The sequence below is a fragment of the Prionailurus viverrinus genome, chromosome A1, assembly GCF_022837055.1.
Source record: "Prionailurus viverrinus isolate Anna chromosome A1, UM_Priviv_1.0, whole genome shotgun sequence".
Classification (NCBI taxonomy): domain Eukaryota; kingdom Metazoa; phylum Chordata; class Mammalia; order Carnivora; family Felidae; genus Prionailurus; species Prionailurus viverrinus.
This window is the reverse complement of record NC_062561.1, coordinates 212,228,299-212,253,827: the sequence shown is the minus strand read 5'-3', so window position 1 is coordinate 212,253,827 and position 25,529 is coordinate 212,228,299. Positions and strand designations below refer to the sequence as shown.

Sequence of the window (25,529 nt, the reverse complement as noted above, 5' to 3'; positions counted from 1 at the left end):
GATAGAGAAGGACTGATGTTATTAACAGGGATATCTCTCCAGGTGGCAAAATCTAGGGATTGGTGCAAAAAGGAGTAGCCCCCATATGTCCTGTGGTTCTCTCGGTGGGTGAACTCCTTCCGCTATGTAGATTCAAATCACGGAAATGCAGTAGTAAATCTAGAAGATTTTGGACCTGTTAAAACTGTCTGTGGGCAGGGTTTCAGCTGTAACTTTAGGAGGAAACATATTCTCATGAAGTCAGAGAATTTGCATTAGGCAAATGAAAGTATGTGCTCAGAATTCAAGATAACACCTTCTGGAAATTCTGTTCATAAAGCTAAAAACGTAAAAGCTAGCTAAATCGGTAGCAAAAGTTCATGTCCTTTCTGTTAGCAACGAGACTTCTTTCACTTCTTTTTTTGTGTATTCATTCATGTGTTCACCAGCATTTGTGTGTGTTGAGCAGGCAGCAGCCTGGTGCTGAAGGCCTTGTGTGGGAGAATGACAGTGTAGGGATGAAAATGAAGTCAGGAGGTATCAACTACAAGGAGAGTCCCTTTCCATGAAAACAGTAATATTTAGGATTTGATTTTGGTGGGGGAACAAAATGGGGCTGAGAGTAACAACTACCAAAAAGCTGATTAAAAGGCAAATAGAAGTTAGATGCAAATAAGGTAAGAAAAGCAGAAGCAGATTGACCAATGTCAAAGGTTTTCCAGTAAAAGACGTTAAGAGCTATGAGATCATGAGAATCAATAGGGAATGTTTATTTTCTGAAACGTCTGCCACACGCTCACACTCATCTTGCCATTATGGAGCACAAAGGAAGTAAGTGTGGTTCTTTCTGCAAAAGAGTTTAAAATCTAGCTGAGCAGTCAACCTAGGACAGTAAAGCAGTGAAACAAAACGAAACACTGAGCTTGTATGTTGACATAAGGTATTTTAGTATAATATTACACAAACACATATTACACTTTTGCATTAGATTATAAAATAGGACAATATAGTCTAATGATCAGTAGGGTCACAGAAGTTGCAGGAGGGAAATAAATATATGGTCTAGGCTCCCTGCCTTCAGAGAGAAACTATTTTAGGACATTGCTTTGTGTGATTTAAATTCTTTTGTCCTTCTGTCCAGAAAAAAAAATACATATATATATATGTTTTATATATATGTAATATATGTATGTTTTATATATATGTAATATATATATTACATATATATTACATATATATTATATATATTATATATATGTAATATATATATGAAATATATATATTATATATGTAATATATATGTGAGATATATATGTAATATATATGAAATATATATATTATATATATGTAATATATATGTGAAATATATATGTAATATATATATGAAATATATATATATATTTCACTCTCTGACAAGCATGTTTCAAAAATTAGACCTTTGGGTAAAGACAAAGTTGAGGCATGAGGCATAGCTCCTTGAAACCATCTGGGATGGGTCTCAAAGCCTAAAGCCCTTTCAGGTTGGGCTAAATGAACAGGTTGGCTACAACACAGCCGGAGAAGGTGGGCCTTTGGTGGGATGGAAGTGATGTCCAAGGTGAATCTTGTAGGCCTGCTGATGTGTGTGTCCTATTATTTTTTTTCTCACCACAGGAAGCAAATGTCAGCAAAAAACAATGTCCCTCTTATGCAAAGAGAAACATATTCTAGAGTGAAGAAGAACATAGCACCCTTTGCTATGAGAAACCTGTAATAGTGATGTAAACATGGGGGCTGCAGAGTAGGACTGCCTGCTAGTGATCCCCACCTCCCCACATACAAGCACTGTGACATCAGACAAATTAATTAACCTCTCTGTGCCCTAGTGCTTTTGTTTATAAAATGACAAGTGATTGGTCCATTTTCTTAACTATAAAATAGGGATAAGGGATTATGAGGGTTAAATGATATAAGCCACTTAAAGTGCTGACCAGAATGCCTGACATCCCACTCATAAACATTTGCTGTAACATCTTCCAGAAATAATGAGAAAGTGTTGGGGGCAGATATTAACCAAAATTAAAGGTAGAGATTGGTGATTACTGAAAATAACAACATGGAGTTATTTTAAAGGCAGGGGTCCTCCAGGCGACATGAACCGAGTCACTGAAAAGCAGAAAAGGCTGCAGAAGTTTGACCATTATCTTCCAAAGAGGAATAATCAATTTTTGAAAATCTGGCTTAAAAAATACCCTTGGCTTATATATGATGAGATACTAAATCTTATGTTCTGTGGCCTGTGTCGTAAGCATGGAGTAAAGTCAAGGGGAAATCAAGTGAGTTTTTTTTATGGCACTGACAACTTTAGGACTGAATTTCTCAATGCACATCATCTCAGTGAGGCCCATGCCAAGGCTTCACTAATGGAAGCAACAAGTGGTTCTCCAGTGAACCAAGCCACCACAGAGTTCATGGTGACGACCATGAGCAAAGTCACCCTCGGGAGAATAGAGAACTTATTCAGATCATGCCATGCTATCGCCAAGACAGGACGCCCCCTCAAAGACTTTATCTGGATGTGCAAGTTGGATGATATGAAGGGTGTCGATATCGGCCCAGTATTCAGAACTAACAAATCAGCAAGAACGTTCACGTATTTTATCGCTGAAGTGGAACGGAGAAATCTAAGAGAGAAACTAGAACAAAGTAAATTTTTCTCTGTCCTCAGTGATGGAATCACAGACAGCTCAACCGAGGAAGCTGAACTTGTCTACGTGCAGTTTGCATGTGCAGGAAAAGTGCATTGCCAAATTGTTGGGGTACAGACAGTAGAAAAGAAGGATCCTTTGGAAATAAGAAATGCCATCGAGAAAACTCTAGAGCGAAATCTTCAACTTAAGCTATCGAACCAAGACTGGGCGAAGAAACTGGTTGGTTTTGGAAGTGATGGTGCCCCTGGCTCAGAGGGAGAAAACAATGGGGTGGCCATGCTCTTCAGAGAAATCTAGCCACGAGCACTGACTGTGTACTGCTTTGCACATCATCTTGAACTGTCTTACAGGGCGGTCTTCCAAAGCGTTCCCCTGTACAATGATGTCAGAGGCCTTCTTCACAGCATCTACTACTTCTACCACAGTTCTCCTGTCCACAAGAGTTCTCTGATAACTGCTTTCAAAGGCCTTCACCTTCGCCCTGTGCTGCCTTCTCGAGTAGGGGGCAGGAGGTGGCTTCAGGGATTACAGGCAGCCCTCCAGAACTTTCTCAGGGGATATCCTGCGATAGTCCAGCAACTACATTCAGTAAGTCATTTTGAAATACCACACTATTTTAGTTTGCCAGACTGACAGAGAACATTTTTATTGAGAAATTTGAAAGAATAATCTTGAGAAAGATAAACGGCTATTCTCTTCCCGATCTATGTTACAGGCAGTTGAGGGCAGAAATGACACTAGTCACCAGAAAGCCAACGAACTCCTGGAGTTCCTTCTCCAAGCAGACATTGTTAAATTCGTCCATTTCTTAGTGGATGTCATTAATGTCCTTAGCATTCTTTCCCGTGTCAATCAGAACAGAAACTCTTCCATTGCTGATGTATTTGCCTCATTAGAGTCAACACTGGAAATGCTCAGAATGTATAAAACAAGGTGAGGAATTGGGGAATGGTCTGCGGGTCTGTCAAACTAGACAGTTTGATTGGGGACACTGTTTGTCAGGTGCTTTTTCATTTAATTGTTTATCTGGGGGATTTGTCTTTTCCTCCCCAGACCAGGACCAAAGGAACGTCAGGTAGATTCAGCCACACACTTTCATGGTAACTGCCTGGGAGGAAAGGGAAACATTTCTGATGTGAGAAGCACGGTCTTAACACATCTTGTCAAGAGGCTGCAAGGTTGTTTCAGAGATGCCAGCCAAGATGTGGTGAAGGCTACTGTGATTGGAAGCTTTAAACTGTGGCCCACAAAGATAAATCAAGGTACCCTATATGCACCAACTTCTAACCGTTGTTCTTTGACTGTAGGTTTCTTTCATGTATGTGACTTTTTCTCTCATATATTGATGGCAGAATTTGGAGAAAAAGAGGTATCCATCTTGACTGCCCACTATGAACCACTACTGGAAGCTGCCAATGTGGAAATCGATGAAGTGGACACTGAATGGAGCATGTTGAAATTAGAGATTTATGCTAGGTAAGCATAGTTGGTATTTTATAAATATTTGAATGAAACTTGAGAGTCTCAATTTTTTACACTTTTCATTCTTCCCCCTAGATTTCAGAACATCTGCAAATTGACCTGGGATTTTGTGAATTCTGTTTACTTGCACAAATATCCAAATATCCTGACATTAGTGGACCTAGTACTGACGCTCCCTGCAAGTTCTGCAGAAGCAGAACGTGGCTTTAGTCAGATGAAACGTGCCAAATCACAAATGCGTGCCACGATCAAGGCTGAAAGTATGACGGATCTCTTGATAATTCAGTTGAACTCTCCAGACATTAATAACTTTGACCCTAGGAAAGCTATCCACTTATGGAATACAAGAACACCATCTTCAACTGGTGACACAAGACCTAATTCCTCTTGTTCATCAAACTCAGAAAGCCATTATGAAAGTGATTAGTAATATGACAAATGTGGACTTCATCATTCATCAGAGCAAAAACAAATTCTTTTTAATCTGAAATTTAAAAGTAACACAGTAACCAGTCTTCACATCAAATGTAAAAGGCATTTGGCATCTTACCAGACAAACAAAGCCAAAATCCAAAGATTGGTTTTCCTGTACCTTTCTAAGATCACTTCTACATCCACACATTTGTTCACGTTCTATGGATGGAGGAGATCCTTCTAAGCAATGGTGTCATTTTGATGTCATATTTTGCAGAGTTATTACAAAGGGTGTCTAGACGATGATTATGATCCGAATTCCTTTAGGCCTGGCATACAATTAACATCTTTCCTGCATAATTCTAAATGACAGTTGCTTTAGATAACTAACTTAGAGCCAAATTGAAAAAGGGTATTTCTTAAATCAATGAACACAATTTCTTTTTTTTTAATTTATTTTGAAAGAGAGAGAGAGAGAGAGAGCATGCGTGTAAGCAGGGGAGAGGCAAAGAGAGGGGAGAGAGAATCCTAAGCAGGCTCTGAGCTGTGAGTATGGAGCTCAACTTTGGGCCCCAAATCTGAGCTGAAATCAAGAGTCAGATGCTTAACCGAATGATCTATCCAGGCACCCCCCATGAATAAAATTTCTAAGTTTATGTTTGTGTTATCCCATTTTATGTGAAGATCATATTGCCATATGCCTCGGGGCATATGTAATGGACAAGGTCAAATATTAAAATAGTTTCACCTTTCGCACTACGGTCACCAGATCAATTCCTATGTAAGCTGGAACTAATATCTTACAACACTTTACTTGCACCATAGCTATTAAAGACAGTGGAAATATATTGCATATCTACCAGAATTTTTAAATACTTAGAGACTCTTCATGGTTTCATAAAATAGATTTTATTTACAGTTTCATATTGAGGAACATGAATGATTTCTTTCCTTTTTAAAAAAATGTTTATTGTTTATTTTGAGAGAAAGAGTGTGTGTGTGTGTGCATGCACATGTGAGCAGAGAAGGGGCAGAGGGAGAGGAAGAGAGAATCCCAAGCAGGCTCCAAACCCAGCACAGAGCCAGACATGGGGCTCAGTCCCACAACCACTTTAAATAATGACCTGAGCTGAAATCAAGAGTTGGATGCTTAATGGACTGAGCATCCAGGCACCTCATGAATGATTCATTTTTAACTTATCTAAAAACCAATGTGTTTTTTACTGAAAATAAAGTTCATTTTATGGAAAATTCTACTACCTGGGAAAAATTTCTCATCTCTATAAAACTGGATACTCAGGTTTGATCAAAAAGGATATAGAATTTATTTCTGAACAACCTATCAGATGTCCAGTCATATCAAAGAAAAAGTCTGCTCTTGCCACCCAGAAAACTAACTTCCAAGTCTCAAAATTATGTATTTGGTCTGAGCCACTGATATTTAAAAAAGATTAATGCATTTTCTTAAAGGCTAGAAGAAATGATAAAGTTCACATTGGACTTTTATAAATACTAAAAATTCAGGTGCAAAAACAAAAATGTGAAATGCTACATCTATGTTCTACTCTTTTTATTTCTAAACAAGGAAGTATAGCTATTACTCTGGACCTGAAATATCCAAATACATGTAGGAGCCTTTCCTGACTCTAGAAGGTACTTCTGTCAGAGGGGTTAGATATTTTTAAAGCAGATTTATTTATTTTGTTTTTCTATTTATTTTTTTTATTATATGAAATTTATTGTCAAATTAGTTTCCATACAACACCCAGTTCTCATCCCAAAAGATGCCCTCTTCAATGCTCATCACCAACACTCCCCTCCCTCCCACCCCGCATCAACCCTCAGTTTGTTCTCAGTTTTTAAGAGTCTCTTATGCTTTGGCTCTCTCCCACTCTAACCTCTTTTTTTTCTTTTTTTTCCTTCCCCTCCCCCATGGGATTCTGTTAAGTTTCTCAGGATCCACATAAGAGTGAAAACATATGGTATCTGTCTTTCTCTGTATGGCTTATTTCACTTAGCATCACACTCTCCAATTCCATCCACGTTGCTACAAAGGGCCATATTTCATTCTTTCTCATTGCCACGTAGTACTCCATTGTGTATATAAACCACAATTTCCTTATCCATTCATCAGTTGATGGACATTTAGGCTCTTTCCATAATTTGGCTCTTGTTGAGAGTGCTGCTATAAACATTGGGGTACAAGTGCCCCCATGCATCAGTACTCCTGTATCCCTTGGGTAAATTCTTAGCAGTGCTATTGCTGGGTCATAGGGTAGATCTATTTTTAATTTTTTGAGGAACCTCCACACTGTTTAATTTTTTGAGGAACCTCCACACATTGGCTGCACCAATTTGCATTCCCACCAACAGTGCAAGAGGGTTCCCGTTTCTCCACATCCTCTCCAGCATCTATAGTTTCCTGATTTGTTCATTTTGGCCACTCTGACTGGCGTGAGGTGATATCTGAGTGTGGTTTTGATTTGTATTTCCCTGATGAGGAGCAACGTTGATCATCTTTTCATGTGCCTATTGGCCATCCGGATGTCTTCTTTAGAGAAGTGTCTATTCATGTTTTCTGCCCATTTCTTCACTGGGTTATTTGTTTTTTGGGTGTGGAGTTTGGTGAGCTCTTTATAGATTTTGGATACTAGCCTTTTGTCTGATATGTCATTTACAAATATCTTTTCCCATTCCGTCGGTTGCCTTTTAGTTTTGTTGATTGTTTCCTTTGCTGTGAAGAAGCTTTTTATCTTGATAAGGTCCCAATAGTTCATTTTTGCTTTTAATTCCCTTGCCTTTGGGGATGTGTCAAGTAAGAAATTGCTACGGCTAAGGTCAGAGAGGTGTTTTCCTGCTTTCTCCTCTAGGGTTTTGATGGTTTCCTGTCTCACATTCAAGTCCTTTATCCATTTTGAGTTAATTTTTGTGAATGGTGTAATAAAGTGGTCTAGTTTCAACCTTCTGCATGTTGCTGTCCAGTTCTTTAGCACCATTTGTTAAAAAGACTGTCTTTTTTCCATTGGATGTTCTTTCTTGCTTTGTCAAAGATGAGTTGGCCATACATTTGTGGGTCTAGTTCTGGGGTTTCTATTCTATTCCATTGGTCTATGTGTCTGTTTTTGTGCCAATACCATGCTGTCTTGATGATTACAGCTTTGTAGTAGAGGCTAAAGTTTGGGACTGTGATGCCTCCTGCTTTGGTCTTCTTCTTCAAAATTCCTTTGGCTATTAGGGGCCTTTTGTGGTTCCATATGAATTTTAGGATTGCTTGTTCTAGCTTCGAGAAGAATGCTGGTGCAGTTTTGATTGGGATTGCATTGAATGTGTAGATAGCTTTGGGTAGTATTGACATTTTAACAATATTTATTCTTCCAACCCATGAGCATGGAATGTTTTTCCATTTCTTTATATCTTCTTCAATTTCCTTCATAAGCTTTCTATAGTTTTCAGCATTCAGATCTTGTACATCTTTGGTTAGATTTATCCCTAGGTATTTTATGCTTCTTGGTGCAATTGTGAATAGGATCAGTTTCTTTATTTGTCTTTTTGTTGCTTCATTGTGAGTGTATAAGAATGCAACTGATTTCTGTACATTGATTTTGTATCCTGCAACTTTGCTGAATTCATGTATCAGTTCTAGCAGACTTTTGGTGGAGTCTCTTGGACTTTCCGTGTATAATATCATGTCATCTGCAAAAAGTGAAACCTTGATTTCATCTTTGCCAATTTTGATGCCTTTGATTTCCTTTTGTTGTCTAATTGCTGATGCTAGAACTTCCAACACTATGTTAAACAACAGCGGTGAGAGTGGACATCCCTGTCATGTTCCTGATCTCAGGGAAAAAGCTCTCAGTTTTTCCCCATTGAGGATTAGATTAGCTGTGGGCTTTTCATAAATGGCTTTTATGATGTTTAAGTATGTTCCTTCTACCCCGACTTTCTTGAGGGTTTTTATTAAGAAAGAATGCTGAATTTTGTCAAATGCTTTTTCTGCATTGATTGACAGGATCGTATGGATCTTATCTTTTCTTTTATTAATGTGATGTATCACGTTGATTGATTTGCAAATGTTGAACCAGCCCTGCATCCCAGGAATGAATCTCACTTGATCAAGGTGAATAATTCTTTTTATATGCTGTTGAATTCGATTTGCTAGTATCTTATTGAGAATTTTTGCATCCATATTCATCAGGGATATTGGCCTGTACTCTTTTTCACTGGGTCTCTGTCTGGTTTAGGAATCAAAGTAATACTGGCTTCATAGAATGAGTCTGGAAGTTTTCCTTCCCTTTCTCTGTTTTGGAATAGCTTGAGAAAGATAGGTATTATCTCTGCTTTAAATGTCTGGTAGAATTCCCCAGGGAAGCCATCTGGTCCTGGACTCTTATTTGTTGGGATATTTTTTTTTTCTGAAATTTATTGACAAATTGGTTTCCATACAACACCCAGTGCTCATCCCAAAAGGTGCCCTCCTCAATACCCATCACCCACCCTCTCCTCCCTCCCACCCCCCATCAACCCTCAGTTTGTTCTCAGTTTTTAAGAGTCTCTTATGCTTTGGCTCTCTCCCATTCTAACCTCTTTTTTTTTTTTCCTTCCCCTCCCCCATGGGTTCCTGTTAAGTTTCTCAGGATCCACATAAGAGTGAAACCATATGGTATCTGTCTTTCTCTGTAAGGCTTATTTCACTTAGCATCACACTCTCCAGTTCCATCCACGTTGCTACAAAAGGCCATATTTCATTTTTTCTCATTGCCACGTAATATTCCATTGTGTATATAAACCACAATTTCTTTATCCATTCATCAGTTGATGGACATTTAGGCTCCCTCCATAATTTGGCTATTGTTGAGAGTGCTGCTATGAACATTGGGGTACAAGTGGCCCTATGCATCAGTACTCCTGTATCCCTTGGATAAATTCCTAGCAGTGCTATTGCTGGGTCATAGGGTAGGTCTATTTTTAATTTTCTGAGGAACCTCCACACTGCTTTCCAGAGCGGCTGCACCAATTTGCATTCCCACCAACAGTGCAAGAGGGTTCCCGTTTCTCCACATCCTCTCCAGCATCTATAGTCTCCTGATTTGTTCATTTTGGCCACTCTGACTGGCGTGAGGTGATATCTGAGTGTGGTTTTGATTTGTATTTCCCTGATAAGGAGTGACGCTGAACATCTTTTCATGTGCCTGTTGGCCATCCGGATGTCTTCTTTAGAGAAGTGTCTATTCATGTTTTCTGCCCATTTCTTCACTGGGTTATTTGTTTTTCGGGTGTGGAGTTTGGTGAGCTCTTTATAGATTTTGGATACTAGCCCTTTGTCCGCTATGTCATTTGCGAATATCTTTTCCCATTCCGTTGGTTGCCTTTTAGTTTTGTTGGTTGTTTCCTTTGCTGTGAAGAAGCTTTTTATCTTCATAAGGTCCCAGTAATTCACTTTTGCTTTTAATTCCCTTGCCTTTGGGGATGTGTCGAGTAAGAGATTGCTACGGCTGAGGTCAGAGAGGTGTTTTCCTGCTTTCTCCTCTAAGGTTTTGATGGTTTCCTGTCTCACATTTAGGTCCTTTATCCATTTTGAGTTTATTTTTGTGAATGGTGTGAGAAAGTGGTCTAGTTTCAACCTTCTGCATGTTGCTGTCCAGTTCTCCCAGCACCATTTGTTAAAGAGGCTGTCTTTTTTCCATTGGATGTTCTTTCCTGCTTTGTCAAAGATGAGTTGGCCATACGTTTGTGGGTCTAGTTCTGGGGTTTCTATTCTATTCCATTGGTCTATGTGTCTGTTTTTGTGCCAATACCATGCTGTCTTGATGATGACAGCTTTGTAGTAGAGGCTAAAGTCTGGGATTGTGATGCCTCCTGCTTTGGTCTTCTTCTTCAAAATTCCTTTGGCTATTCGGGGCCTTTTGTGGTTCCATATGAATTTTAGGATTGCTTGTTCTAGTTTCGAGAAGAATGCTGGTGCAATTTTGATGGGGATTGCATTGAATGTGTAGATAGCTTTGGGTAGTATTGACATTTTGACAATATTTATTTTTCCAATCGATGAGCAGGGAATGTCTTTCCATTTCTTTAAATCTTCTTCAATTTCCTTCATAAGCTTTCTATAGTTTTCAGCATACAGATCCTTTACATCTTTGGTTAGATTTATTCCTAGGTATTTTATGCTTCTTGGTGCAATTGTGAATGGGATCAGTTTCTTTATTTGTCTTTTTGTTGCTTCATTGTTAGTGTATAAGAATGCAACTGATTTCTGTACATTGATTTTGTATCCTGCAACTTTGCTGAATTCCTGTATCAGTTCTAGCAGACTTTTGGTGGAGTCTATCGGATTTTCCATGTATAATATCATGTCATCTGCAAAAAGCGAAAGCTTGACTTCATCTTTGCCAATTTTGATGCCTTTGATTTCCTTTTGTTGTCTGATTGCTGATGCTAGAACTTCCAGCACTATGTTAAACAGCAGGGGTGAGAGTGGGCATCCTTGTCATGTTCCTGATCTCAGGGAAAAAGCTCTCAGTTTTTCCCCGTTGAGGATGATGTTAGCTGTGGGCTTTTCATAAATGGCTTTTATGATCTTTAAGTATGTTCCTTCTATCCCGACTTTCTCAAGGGTTTTTATTAAGAAAGGGTGCTGGATTTTGTCGAAGGCCTTTTCTGCATCGATTGACAGGATCATATGGTTCTTCTCTCTTTTTTTGTTAATGTGATGTATCACGTTGATTGATTTGCGAATGTTGAACCAGCCCTGCATCCCAGGAATGAATCCCACTTGATCATGGTGAATAATTCTTTTTATATGCCGTTGAACTCGATTTGCTAGTATCTTATTGAGAATTTTTGCATCCATATTCATCAGGGATATTGGCCTGTAGTTCTCTTTTTTTACTGGGTCTCTGTCTGGTTTAGGAATCAAAGTAATACTGGCTTCATAGAATGAGTCTGGAAGCTTTCCTTCCCTTTCTATTTCTTGGAATAGCTTGAGAAGGATAGGTATTATCTCTGCTTTAAACGTCTGGTAGAACTCCCCTGGGAAGCCATCTGGTCCTGGACTCTTATTTGTTGGGAAATTTTTGATAACCGATTCAATTGCTTCGCTGGTTATGGGTCTGTTCAAGCTTTCTATTTCCTCCTGATTGAGTTTTGGAAGAGTGTGGGTGTTCAGGAATTTGTCCATTTCTTCCAGGTTGTCCAATTTGTTGGCATATAAGTTTTCATAGTATTCCCTGATAATTGTTTGTATCTCTGAGGGATTGGTTGTAATAATTCCATTTTCATTCATGATTTTATCTATTTGGGTCATCTCCCTTTTCTTTTTGAGAAGCCTGGCTAGAGGTTTGTCAATTTTGTTTATTTTTTCAAAAAACCAACTCTTGGTTTCGTTGATCTGCTCTACAGTTTTTTTAGTTTCTATATTGTTTATTTCTGCTCTGATCTTTATTATTTCTCTTCTTCTGCTGGGCTTAGGCTGCCTTTGCTGTTCTGCTTCTAGTTCCTTTAGGTGTGCTGTTAGATTTTGTATTTGGGATTTTTCTTGTTTCTTGAGATAGGCCTGGATTGCAATGTATTTTCCTCTCAGAACTGCCTTTGCTGCGTCCCAAAGCGTTTGGATTGTTGTATTTTCATTTTCGTTTGTTTCCATATATTTTTTAATTTCTTCTCTAATTGCCTGGTTGACCCACTCATTCGTTAGTAGGGTGTTCTTTAACCTCCATGCTTTTGGAGGTTTTCCAGACTTTTTTCTGTGGTTGATTTCAAGCTTCATAGCATTGTGGTCTGAAAATAAGCATGGTATAATTTCAATTCTTGTAAACTTATGAAGGGCTGTTTTGTGACCCAGTATATGATCTATCTTGGAGAATGTTCCATGTGCACTCGAGAAGAAAGTATATTCTGTTGCTTTGGGATGCAGAGTTCTAAATATATCTGTCAAGTCCATCTGATCCAATGTCTCATTCAGGGCCCTTGTTTCTTTATTGACCGTGTGTCTAGATGATCTATCCATTTCTGTAAGTGGTGTATTAAAGTCCCCTGCAATTACCACATTCTTATCAATAAGGTTGCTTATGTTTGTGAGTAATTGTTTTATATATTTGGGGGCTCCGGTATTCGGTGCATAGACATTTATAATTGTTAGCTCTCCTGATGGATAGACCCTGTAACTATTATATAATGTCCTTCTTCATCTCTTGTTACAGCCTTTAATTTAAAGTCTAGTTTGTCTGATATAAGTATGGCTACTCCAGCTTTCTTTTGGCTTCCAGTCGCATGATAAATAGTTCTCCATCCCCTCACTCTCAATCTAGAGGTGTCCTCAGGTCTAAAATGAGTCTCTTGTAGACAGCAAATAGATGGGTCTTGTTTTTTTATCCATTCTGATACCCTATGTCTTTTGGTTGGCGCATTTAATCCATTTACATTCAGTGTTATTATAGAAAGATACGGGTTTAGAGTCATTGTGATGTCTGTATGTTTTATGCTTATAGTGATGTCTCTGGGACTTTGTCTCACAGGGTCCCCCTTAGGATCTCTTGTAGGGCTGGTTTAGTGGTGACAAATTCCTTCAGTTTTTGTTTGTTTTGGAAGACCTTTATCTCTCCTTCTATTCTAAATGACAGACTTGCTGGATAAAGGATTCTTGGCTGCATATTTTTTCTGTCTAGCACCCTGAAAATCTCGTGCCAATTCTTTCTGGCCTGCCAAGTTTCAAAAGAGAGATCAGTCACGAGTCTTATAGGTCTCCCTTTATATGTGAGGGCACGTTTACCCCTTGCTGCTTTCAGAATTTTCTCTTTATCCTTGTATTTTGCCAGTTTCACTATGATATGTCGTGCAGAAGATCGATTCAAGTTACGTCTGAAGGGAGTTCTCTGTGCCTCTTGGATTTCAATGCCTTTTTCCTTCCCCAGTTCAGGGAAGTTCTCAGCTATAATTTCTTCAAGTACCCCTTCAGCACCTTTCCCTCTCTCTTCCTCCTCTGGGATACCAATTATGCGTATATTATTTCTTTTTAGTGTATCACTTAATTCTCTAATTTTCCCCTCATACTCCTGGATTTTTTTATCTCTCTTTTTCTCAGCATCCTCTTTTTCCATAACTTTATCTTCTAGTTCACCTATTCTCTCCTCTGCCTCTTCAAGCCGAGCTGTGGTGGTTTCCATTTTGTTATGCATTTCGTTTAAAGCGTTTTTCAGCTCCTCGTGACTGTTCCTTAGTCCCTTGATCTCTGTAGCAAGAGATTCTCTGCTGTCCTCTATACTGTTTTCAAGCCCAGCAATTAATTTTATGACTATTATTCTAAATTCACTTTCTGTTATATTATTTAAATCCTTTTTGATCAGCTCATTAGCTGTTGTTATTTCCTGGAGATTCTTCTGAGGGGAGTTCTTCCGCTTGGTCATTTTGGATAGTCCCTGGCGTGGTGAGGACCTGCAGGGCACTTCCCCTGTGCTGTGGTGTATAACTGGAGTTGGTGGGCGGGGCCGCAGTCAGACCTGATGTCTGCCCCAGCCCACTGCTGGGGCCACAGTCAGACTGGTGTGTGCCTTCTCTTCCCCTCTCCTAGGGGTGGGATTCACTGTGGGGTGGTGTGGCTCGTCTGGGCTACTTGCACCCTGCCAGGCTTGTGATGCTGGGGATCTGGCGTATTAGCTGGGGTGGGTAGGCAAGGTGCTCGGGGGCAGGAGGGGCAGGCTTAGATCGCTTCTCCTTAGGTGATCCACTTCAGGAGGGGTCCTGTGGCAGCGGGAGGGAGTCAGATCCGCTGCCGGAGGTTTGGCTCCGCAGAAGCGCAGAGTTGGGTGTTTGCGCAGAGCGAACAAGTTCCCTGGCAGGAACCGGTTCCCTTTGGGATTTCGGCTGGGGGATGGGCGGGGGAGATGGCGCTGGCGAGCGCCTTTGTTCCCCACCAAACTGAGCTCTGTTGTCAGGGGGATCAGGAGCTCTCCCTCCCTTTGTCCTCCAGCCTTCCCGCTTTCCGAGCAGAGCTGTTAACTTGTGACCTCCCAGACGCTAAGTCGCGCTTGCTGTTGGAACACAGTCCGCCCGGCCCGTCCGCTTTTGCAAGTCAGACTCGGGGGCTCTGCTTGGCCGGCGAGCCGCCCCTCCACCCCGGCTCCCTCCCGCCAGTCCGTGGAGCGCGCATCGCCTCGCCGCCCTTCCTACCCTCTTCCGTGGGCCTCTCGTCTGCGTTTGGCTCCAGCGACTCTGTTCTGCTAATCCTCTGGCGGTTTTCTGGGTTATTTAGGCAGGTGTAGATGGAATCTAAGTGATCAGCAGGACGTGCGGTGAGCCCAGCGTCCTCCTAAGCCGCCATCTTGCCGCAACCCTGTTGGGATATTTTTGATAACCGATTCAATTTCTTTGCTGGTTTTGGGTCTGTTCAAGCTTTCTATTTCCTCCTGTTTGAGTTTTGAACGTGTGTGGGTGTTTAGGAATTTGTCCATTTCTTCCAGGTTGTCCAATTTGTTGGCATATAATTTTTCATAGTATTCCCTGATAATTGCTTTTATTTCTGAGGTATTGGTTGTAATAATTCCATTTTCATTCATGATTTTATCTATTTGGGTCATCTCCCTTTTCTTTTTGAGAAGCATGTTTAGAGGTTTATCAATTTTGTTCATTTTTTCAAAAAACCAACTCTGGGTTTCGTTGATCTGCTCTACAGTTTTTTTAGATTCTATATTGTTTATTTCTGCTCTGATCTTTATTATTTCTCTTCTTCTGCTGGATTTGGGGTGTCTTTGCTGTTCTGCTTCTTTTTCCTTTAGGTGTGCTGTTAGATTTTGTATTTGGGATTTTTCTTGTTTCTTGAGATAGGCCTGGATTGCAATGTATTTTCCTCTCAGGACTGCCTTCGCTGCATCCCAAAGTGTTTGGATTATTATTTTCATTTTTGTTTGTTTCCATATATTTTTAAATTTCTTCTCTAATTGCCTGGTTGACCCATTCATTCTTTAGTGGGGTGTTCTTTAACCTCCATGATTTTGGAGGTTTTCCAGACTTTTTCCTGTGGTTGATTTCAAGCTTCATAGCATTGTGGTCTGAAAGTATGCATGGTATGATTTCAATTCTTGTATACTTATGAAGGGCTGTTTTGTGACCCAGTATGTGATCTATCTTGGAGAAGGTTCCATGTGCACTCGAGAAGAAAGTATATTCTGTTGCTTTGGGATGCAGAGTTCTAAATATATCTGTCAAGTCCATCTGATCTAATGTATCATTCAGGGCCCTTGTTTCTTTATTGACTGTGTGTCTAGATGATCTATCCATTTCTGTAAGTGGTGTGTTAAAGTCCCCTGCAATTACCACATTCTTATCAATAAGGTTGCTTATATTTGTGAGTAATTGTTTTGTATATTTGGGGGCTCCCGTTTTCAGCACATAGACATTTATAATTGTTAGCTCTTCCTGATGGATAGACCCTGTAATTATTATATAATGTCCTTCTTCATCTCTTGTTACAGCCTTTAATTTAAAGTCTAGTTTGTCTGATATAAGTATGGCTACTCCAGCTTTCTTTGACTTCCAGTCGCATGATAAATAGTTCTCCATCCCCTCACTCTCAATCTGAAGGTGTCCTCAGGTCTAAAATGAGTCTCTTGTAGACAGCAAATAGATGGGTCTTGTTTTTTTTATCCATTCTGATACCCTATGTCTTTTGGTTGGCACATTTAGTCCATTTACATTCAGTGTTATTATAGAAAGATATGGGTTTAGAGTCATTGTGATGTCTGTAGGTTTCATGCTTGTAGCGATGTCTCTGGTACTTTGTCTCACAGGATCCCCCTTAGGATCTCTTGTAGGGATGGTTTAGTGGTGACAAATTCCTTCAGTTTTTGTTTGTTTGGGAAGACCTTTATCTCTCCTTCTATTCTAAATGACAGACTTGCTGGACAAAGGATTCTCGGCTGCATATTTTTTTTGTCTGTTCATCACATTGAAGATTTCCTGCCATTCCTTTCTGGCCTGCCAAGTTTCAGTAGAGAGATCAGTCACAAGTCTTATAGGTCTCCTTTTATATGTTAGAGCACGTTTATCCCTAGCTGCTTTCGGAATTTTCTCTTTATCCTTGTATTTGCCAGTTTCACTATGATACGTCATGCAGAAGATCGATTCAAGTTACGTCTGAAGGGAGTTCTCTGTGCCTCTTGGATTTCAATGCCTTTTTTCTTCCCCAGATCCGGGAAGTTCTCAGCTATTATTTCTTCAAGTACACCTTCAGCACCTTTCCCTCTCTCTTTTTCCTCTGGAATACCAATTATGCATAGATTATTTCTCTTTAGTGCATCACTTAGTTCTCTAATTTTCCCCTCATACTCCTGGATTTTTTTATCTCTCTTTTTCTCAGCTTCTTCTTTTTCCATAACTTTATCTTCTAGTTCACCTATTCTCTCCTCTGCCTCTTCAATCCAAGCTGTGGTCATCTCCATTTTATTTTGCAGCTCATTAATAGCATTTTTTAGCTCCTCCTGGCTGTTCCTTAGTCCCTTGATCTCTGTAGCAAGAGATTCTCTGCTGTCCTTTATACTGTTTTCAAGCCCAGCGATTAATTTTATGACTATTATTCTAAATTCACTTTCTGTTATATTGTTTAAATCGTTTTTGATCAGTTCATTAGCTGTCGTTATTTCCTGGATGTTTTTTTGAGAGGAATTATTCCGTTTTGTCATTTTGGATAGTCCCTGGAGTGGTGCGGGACTGCGGGGCACTTCCCCTGTGCTGTCTTGAATAACTTGCGTTGGTGGGTGGGGCCACAGTCATACCTGATGTCTGCCCCCAGCCCACCACTGGGGCCACAGTCAGACTGGTGTGTACCTTCTCTTCCCCTCCTAGGGGCAGGATTCACTGTGGAATGATGTGGCCCGTCCGGGCTACTTGCACATTGCCAGGCTTGTGGTGCTAGGGATCTGGCGTATTAGCTGGGGTGGATCGGCAAGGTGCACAAGGGCAGGAGGGTAGGCTCAGCTCACTTTTCCTTTGGAGATCAGCTTCAGGAGGGGCCCTGCAGCACCAGGCGGGAGTCAGACCTGCCATCGGAGGGATGGTTCCACAGAAACACAGCATTAGGTGTTTGCACAGTGCAAGCAAGTTCCCTGGCAGGAACCGGTTCCCTTTGCAATTTTGGCTGGGGGATGGGCAAGGGAGATGGCACTGGCGAGCACCTTTGTTCCCCACCAAGCTGCACTCTGTTGTCCATGGCTCAACAACTCTCCCTCCAGTTGTCCTCCAGTCCTCCCACTCTCCCAGCAGAGCTGTTAACTTATAACCTTCCAGATGTTAAGTCCTGCTCACTGTCAAACACACTCCATCCAGCCCCTCCGCTTTTGCAAGCCAGACTCCGGGGCTCTGCTTGGCCAGCGGGCTGCCCCTCCACCCCGGCTCCCTCCTGCCAGTCCGTGTAGTGCGCACCACCTCTCCACCCTTCCTACCCTCTTCCATGGGCCTCTCATCTGCCCTTGGCTCTGGAGAATCCATTCTGCTTGTCTTCTGGTGATTTTCTGGGTTATTTAGGCAGGTGTGGGTGGAATCTAAGTGATCCGCAGGACGCGGTGAGCTTATCGTCCTCCTACGCCGCCATCTTCCCAGAAGCCTCAAATCTCTATTTCTTTTTTTATGCATGTGCATGTGATTTGAAATTAGTGGCAGGCAAAACAGACTTCTCTTTTGGACAGAATAAAATGGATTAGTGTATAAAAGCAAAGCATTTAAGGTGTGGTGATCTTTTATGAAATACTTTGGAATAGTAAGCCAACCAGGTGATTAAATTATAAGTTCCAATCCAGTAGTTTAACAACTCAAGTGTCCCTGAGTTGACAAAAAAACAAATCTATTCTAACTAATTTGGATGCAAATTTTAAAAAATAAAAAATAACATTAAAAAAATCTATGATTTGCATGTATTTGAGACATCTTTATCCTATACTCACCAAAATATTTTGCTCTTGTGCTCTACTGTATGTAGGAAAACCAAGAATTGTTTTTCTTTTGTAGTTCGACCTATTCTGAGCACAAAGTCGAAGGAAGTTTCCAAATTAAAGTATAAAGTCTCAGTATTTTGCCCAATCTGAAATGATTTATTACCTAGCCAAAAAAAGACATTTTGACTTCGCTGAGAAACAGTAATGAGAGCTTATCAGGAAATTGATTATAATTTTCATTTTAAAATGTCTTCTGTTTCTCTAAAGTTTACAGTTTTAAATAATATGAATAAAATGATTGTACAAATACCCATTTGGGTACTATTTTAGCAAGAAAAACAAACTCCCTGTCACACAATCTAATTGAAAAAATATTTTTCATTGTATTGTAGGCATAATAGGACATAAATCATTTACTGACATTCTGCTGGATTTGGTAACCCTGAACCTTGGAACAAACAACTTTCCTAGTATTTGGATGCACCTCACTCAAACTGAAGTAAGTTTCCATTTTGTTTGGGTTTCAAAACTCAGAATTCTTCTTATTTGATTAAGTCAATAGTTTAAAAATCACCAGTACGAGGGCGCCTGGGTGGCTCAGTCAGTTAAGCATCCGACTTCAGCTCAGGTCATGATCGCAGTTTGTGAGTTTGAGCCCTGAGTTGGGCTCTACGCTGACAGCTCAGAGCCTGGAGCCTGCTTCAGATATTGTGTCTCCCTCTCTCTCTTCCCCTCCCCTGCTCATGCTCTGTCTCTCTCTGTCTCAAAAAATAAATAAGTAAATAAATATAAAATAATAAGAATAAGAATAAAAAACAGTAAAAATAACCAGTACTTGTACAGTGTCTGAAATTTAGTAGGCAATCGATAAAACTTGAATGAATATATAAATGAACTTGAATGTAAGATGTACCGTGTGCGTGCTTAGCATTTAAAGAATGAATGATGATGTTAATAGTCAATGAAACATTATGGAGACTATAAGGCTCAGCCTGTGAATTTATATCTGTTCCTTCAGGAAGGAATGATCCTAACCAGTAACAGTAGATGATTCTGGCAGTTCTTGCCCTGTTCCTTAAGGATGTGTCAGAAAACAAAATGGCTATAGTATCTCCCTACTGGCTGTAGGGCCCTTTCCCAGCCACTTCTATAATCTTTATTCTTCCACTGTCAAAAAGGTACTATCACTGCAGTCAAGTCACATGTGTAAATTCGTTGTGTAACAGTAAGCAAAAAACCCAAATGTCAAGGAAGCAAAAAGTGAAAGACTGTCTAGGGACTGTCTGGTGTGAGTTGGGGAACAAGCCTGAGAACTGGCTCTATTCACCAATATAAACTCCTCTTTGCTTCATCTGAATGCCTTACAAAGAAACAGGAAGCAATAGAGCTTCAAGAGAGAATCATACAAATATTCCAATGGCATTTCCTGTTTTCTTCTAGTTGCAGGAGTTAGCATCTTTATTAATAATTAACTCAGCGTTTGTGGACTGGCGGAAATTCCTATTAGTAATCTCGATGCCTTGGCCCATCCCCCTGGAGGAAGAGCTGCTTGAGACCCTGCAGAGGTTCAAGGCTGTGGATGAAGAGCAGTTGGGCACCATCACTTTCGAGCAGTATATGCAGGTTGCTACCAGCACATAGTGGCACTAATAATACCAGGGTGCTTTTGACCTAAGAAATGTATTACTCACTGATGTCACATTGCCAGGTCTTGGGCCAGTGTTCTGCCCTTTGACCGTCTATGTCTGGGTACCCGTTAGCAGCAGAGACACTGTCCAAGTCCCAGGTGGAAGTCTAGATTCCACCCCCCCCCCACCCCCCAGGGAAAGGATATAGAAAAAACCAGAGATGCTTAGGGAACTAAGAGTTCTGAAAGAAGTCACATAAACTTCATTATCCTTCTTCCAACTCCTACACAGTGAACTTGGCTGTAAATTAGAATCACCTGCAGAGCTTTTAATATGTCTAATGCTCAATATCCAGTACTCTTGGAGTGACAAGAGTACTATCCAGGAATATGAACACAGGGAAAGGGGAAGATTTTTTTTTTCTTTTGGTGAACGATGAAATAGTTTTTGACAAGTTGAGTTTGAAATGTCTGTGGGAAATGCAGACAGAAACATCCAATCTGATAACAGCAGATGCAGGAGAGGTTGCAAGTCACTATCATGTAGGCAATTGTTAAGTTTATGAATGGATGAGACACCCAATGGAAGTATGGAAAGTGATGGATAACTCAGTAACATGATACCTGGTCATTGGGCTTGGCAGATGGTATTTATAACTGGTGGCCTTTACCAGAGTAACTTTGGGGAGTCCAGAATCCAGATTGCAGAGAATTGACTAAATGGTTTTCAGGAAGTGAAGATAAGAAAAGTCAATTCATTTTTTAGAAGTTTTAGTAATGAAGGAGAATAAAACCCTGTAACTAAGAGGGCCTGAATTACTTATTTTGTGTCGACTAATTGAAATCATCCTATTGCTCACCATTGCACATTGCTGGTAGACACAAAAGATGTAAATGTTTATAAGGTACTAATTCTGAAATAGGGTAATACTCTGTAGGTTCCTATATCTCATGTATATTTCAATCTTGAAAGAGCACATCCCTTCCTGGTTCTCTTTTTGACCTTAATTAACAGATGGCATGCTTATAGACAATCCTGGTGTTCCCACATTCATGCTGTTGAGCCAGAGGAAGTAACACTAGAATAGGAGGTTCCTTCAAGAGGAGGTTCCTGATCAAGACAGGTGGTCGGCTGATTGTGCTTTTTGATATATGTTCTTCCCAAGTAGAGCAATTTATGAATTCTATCACTGTGTTCAGCTTAAAACATGTGAAAAATGATTTTGTGAAAACAAAAACAGCAGAACAAAACTTACTCTCTTTTCATCATCAGGTTAAGATTTTTAAAAGTGAGCACTTGCGAAATTACCAATCTTCACTATAGTCTGTGCCAATTAACACAGGATATCAATTTAAACGTCCTTTTGTACAAAGTGAAGCGAACAAAGGATGTTGGCAATTTTTACCAAAACGCTGAGCGAAAACCAGAAAGCTCCCTTACCAAAAGTGTAAATTTCTTAGAGAAAGCTGGCTGCTGCATTTGAAAGAAACTCAGAAGTACTTATCTGAACACCTCCTGTGTCTGGGGAGCAGTTGATTTCCAAGGTTGGCATTCTCCCTGTCCACCCAGATCCCCCCACAGGCGCCCCAGGACAAGAAGACCCACTTGACCTTCACACATGACTTTCCCAGGTTTCCAACACTTGGCCAGCTTAAACATACAGCATATACACACACAACAAAAACAAAAACAAAACAAAACAAAAGTTATATGGGAAAAGTCAAAACCACTTCTGGAGCAAAATTTTATGAGATGTGTTAAAAATGCTACATTAGAACAGTAAAATAACATAACACGCATCACTGAAATGGAGTTCTCTAGCATAGAAAGGCTCTCTACTCGGCTTTTTGTTCTGTCTTTTTTCTTTTCTTTTGATGAACAGCAAGCTCGCCACAACAGCCACTTAAGAGTGTGCTGATTTCTCCAGCGTCTAAAATGGAATGAGAGAGTTAAAGTGGGTTGGGCTGTGTACCTGGGCTGGGCGCTGCAAGGATAAAAGCCCCCAGCCATCCTGCAGCTGTCTCTCACATGCTTGCCTCCACCACATGTGGAGACTGAGCCACACTGTGTAGGATTCTTTGATATTGAACTCCCAGCTCACCTTCTGTCTGTGAGGATGTGTGTTATTGCAGGCTCAGTGAGCCAGATGTTCTGGGATCCAAACAATGCAGCACTCACTCTTTAAGAAAAAGTTTAAAAAAAAAATACATTGGCCATGTCGTGGCAAGAGAGAGGGGGCACTTCCATCTTTTAAGGAGAAATCACCTAATAACCCAAAGAGTCAGGACATGGGTGACAGAACCTTGTTGCATCAATGTAAACCCTCCTATAGAAGTTCACATTTAACATTTCATATTACTAAAATTTTCACAGATGACTATTTTTAAAAATATAATTTATTGTCAAATTGGCTAACATACGGTGTGTACAGTGTACTTTTGGTTTTGGGGGTCGATTCCTGTGGTTCATCGCATACATACAACACCCAGTGCTCATCCCAGCAAGTGCCCTCCTCAATGCCCATCACCCACTTTCCCCTCTCCCCGCCCACCCATCTACCCTCATTTTATTCTCTGTACTTAAGAGTCTCTTATGGTTTGCCTCCTTCTGTCCAGGTTTGTAATTATTTTTCCCCTTCCCTTCCCCCATGGTTTTCTGTTAAGTTTCTCAGGTTCCACATATGAGTGAAAACATATGATATCTGTCTTTCTCTGACTGACTTATTTCACTTAGCATAATACCTTCCAGTTCTATCCATGTTGCTGCAAATAGCATGATTTCATTCTTTCTCATTGCCAAGTAGTAGTCCATTATATATATAAACCACATCTTTATCCATTCATAAGTTGATGGACATTTAGGCTCTTTCCATAATTTGGCTATTGTTGAAAGTGCTGCTATAAACATTGGGGTATATGTGCCCCTATGAATCAGCACTCCTGTATCCTTTGGATAAACTCCTAGTAGTGCTATTGCTGGGTCGTAGGGTAGTTCTATTGTTTTTTTGTTTTGTTTTGTTTTTTAAGGAACTTCCACACTTTTCCAGAGAAGCTGCACCGGTTTGCATTCCCACCAACAGTGCAAGAAGGTTCCCATTTCTCCACATCCTTGCCAGCATCTGTTGTTTCTTGATTTGTTAATTTTAGCCACTCTGACCAATGTGAGGTGGTATCTCAGTATGGTTTTGATTTGTACTTCCCTGATGATGAGTGATGCTGAGCATCTTCTCATGTGTATGTTGGCCATCTGGATGTCTTCTTTGGAAAAGTGTCTATTCATGTCTTCTGTCCATTTCTTCAGTGGATTATTTGTTTTTCAGGTGTTGAGTTTGGGAAGTTCTTGGATACTAACCCTTTATCCAATATATCATTTGCAAATATCTTTTCCCATTCCTTCAGTTGCCTTTTAGTTTTGTTGATTGTTACCTTTGAAGTGCAGAAGCTTTTTATCTTGGTGAGGTCCCAATAGTTCATTTTTGCTTTTAATTCACTTGCCTTTGGAGATGTGTTGAGCAAGAAATTGCTGCGGCTGAGGTCAAAGGGGTTGTTGCCTGCTTTCTCCTCTAGGGTTTTGATGGTTTCCTGTCTCACATTTAGGTCTTTCATCCATTTTGAGTTTATTTTTGTGTGTGGTATAAGAAAGTGGTATAGTTTCATTATTCTGCATGTTGCTGTCCAGTTCTCCCAGCACTATTTGCTAAAGAGACTTGTCTTTTTTCCATTGGATACTCTTTCCTGCTATGTCAAAGATTAGTTGGCTGTACCTTTGTGGGTCCAATTCTGGGTTCTCTATTCTATTCCATTGGTCTATGTGTCTGTTTTTGTGCCAGTACCATACTGTCTTGATGATTACAACTTTGTAGTAAAGGATAAAGTCTGGGATTGTCATGCCTCCCACTTTGATTTTCTTCTTCAATATTACTTTGGCTATTCAGGTTTTTTTGTGGTTCCATACAAATTTTAGGATTATTTGTTCTAGCTTTGAGAAGAATGCTGGTGCAATTTTTATTGGATTGCATTGAATGTGTAGATTGCTTTGGGTAATATTGACATTTTAACAATATTTGTTCTTCCACTCCATGAGCATAGAATGCTTTTCTATTTCTTTGTGTCTTCTTCAATTTCTGTCATAAGTTTTCTATAGTTTTAAGCATATAGATCTTTTATATCTTTGGTTAGGTTTATTCCTAGGTATTTTTTGGTTCTTGGTGAAATTATAAATGAGATCAGTTTCTTGATTTCTCTTTCTATTGCTTCATTATTGGTGTATAGAAATGCAACTGGTTTCTGTACAATGATTTTGTACCCTGAGACTTTATTGAATTCATGTATCAGTTCTAGCAGCTTTTTGGTGGAGTCTTTGGGTTTTCCATTTAGAGTATCATGTCATCTGAGAAAAGTGAAAGTTTGACTTCTTTGCCAATTTTGATGCATTTTATTTCATTTTGTTGTCTGCTGATGCTAGGACTTCCAACACTATGTTAAACAACAGTGGTGAGAGTGGACATCCCTGTCGTGTTCCTGATCTCAGGGCGAAAGCTCTCATTTTTTCCCCATTGAGGGTGATATTAGCTGTGGGCTTTTCATATATGGCTTTTAAGATGTTTATGTTATGTTCCTTCTATTTCCAACTTTCTTGAGGGTTTTTATTATGAAAGGATGCTATATTTTGTCAAATGCTTTTTCTGCATCTATTGACAGGATCATATGGTTCTTATCCATTCTTTTATTAATGTGATGTATCATATTGATTGATTTGCAAATATTGAACCAGCCCTGTAGCCTAGGAATGAATCCCACTTGATCATGGTGAATAATTCTTTTTACATGCTGTTGAATTCGATTTGCTAGTATCTTATTGAGAATTTTTTCATCTATATTCATCAGGGATATTTGCCTGTAGTTCTCTTTTTTTGCTGGGTCTCTGTCTGGTTTGGGAATCAAAATAATGCTGGATTCATACAATGAGTCTGGAAGCTTTCCATCCATTTCAATTTTTTGGAACAGCTTGAGAAGGATAGGTATTAACTCTGCTTTAAATGTTTGGTACAATTCCCCTGGGAAGACATCTGGTCCAGGACTCTTATTTGTTAGGAGATTTTTGATAACTGATTCAATTTCTTCACTAGTTATGGGTCTGTTCAAATTTTCTATTTCTTCCATTTGAGTTCTGGTAGGGTGTGAGTGTCTAGTAATTTGTCCATTTCCTCCAGGTTGTCCAGTTTGTTAGCATCTAATTTTTCATAGTATTCTCTGATAATTGTTTGTATTTCTTTTTTTTTTTTAATTTTTTTTCAACGTTTATTTATTTTTGGGACAGAGAGAGACAGAGCATGAACGGGGGAGGGGCAGAGAGAGAGGGAGACACAGAATTGGAAACAGGCTCCAGGCTCTGAGCCATCAGCCCAGAGCCTGACGTGG

General features: G+C 39.9%; 1 protein-coding gene across 1 annotated transcript in view; it reads left to right on the top strand.

Moving 5' to 3' along the window:
- SPEF2 (sperm flagellar 2) overlaps positions 1–25,529 on the top strand; it is a 189,066-nt gene that overhangs the window by 136,941 nt on the left and 26,596 nt on the right. Inside the window, exons 31-32 of the mRNA XM_047876214.1 lie at positions 18,874–18,980; positions 19,922–20,104. Of these exons, the coding sequence (XP_047732170.1) occupies positions 18,874–18,980; positions 19,922–20,104 (290 nt within the window). The remainder of the gene's footprint in view (positions 1–18,873; positions 18,981–19,921; positions 20,105–25,529) is intronic.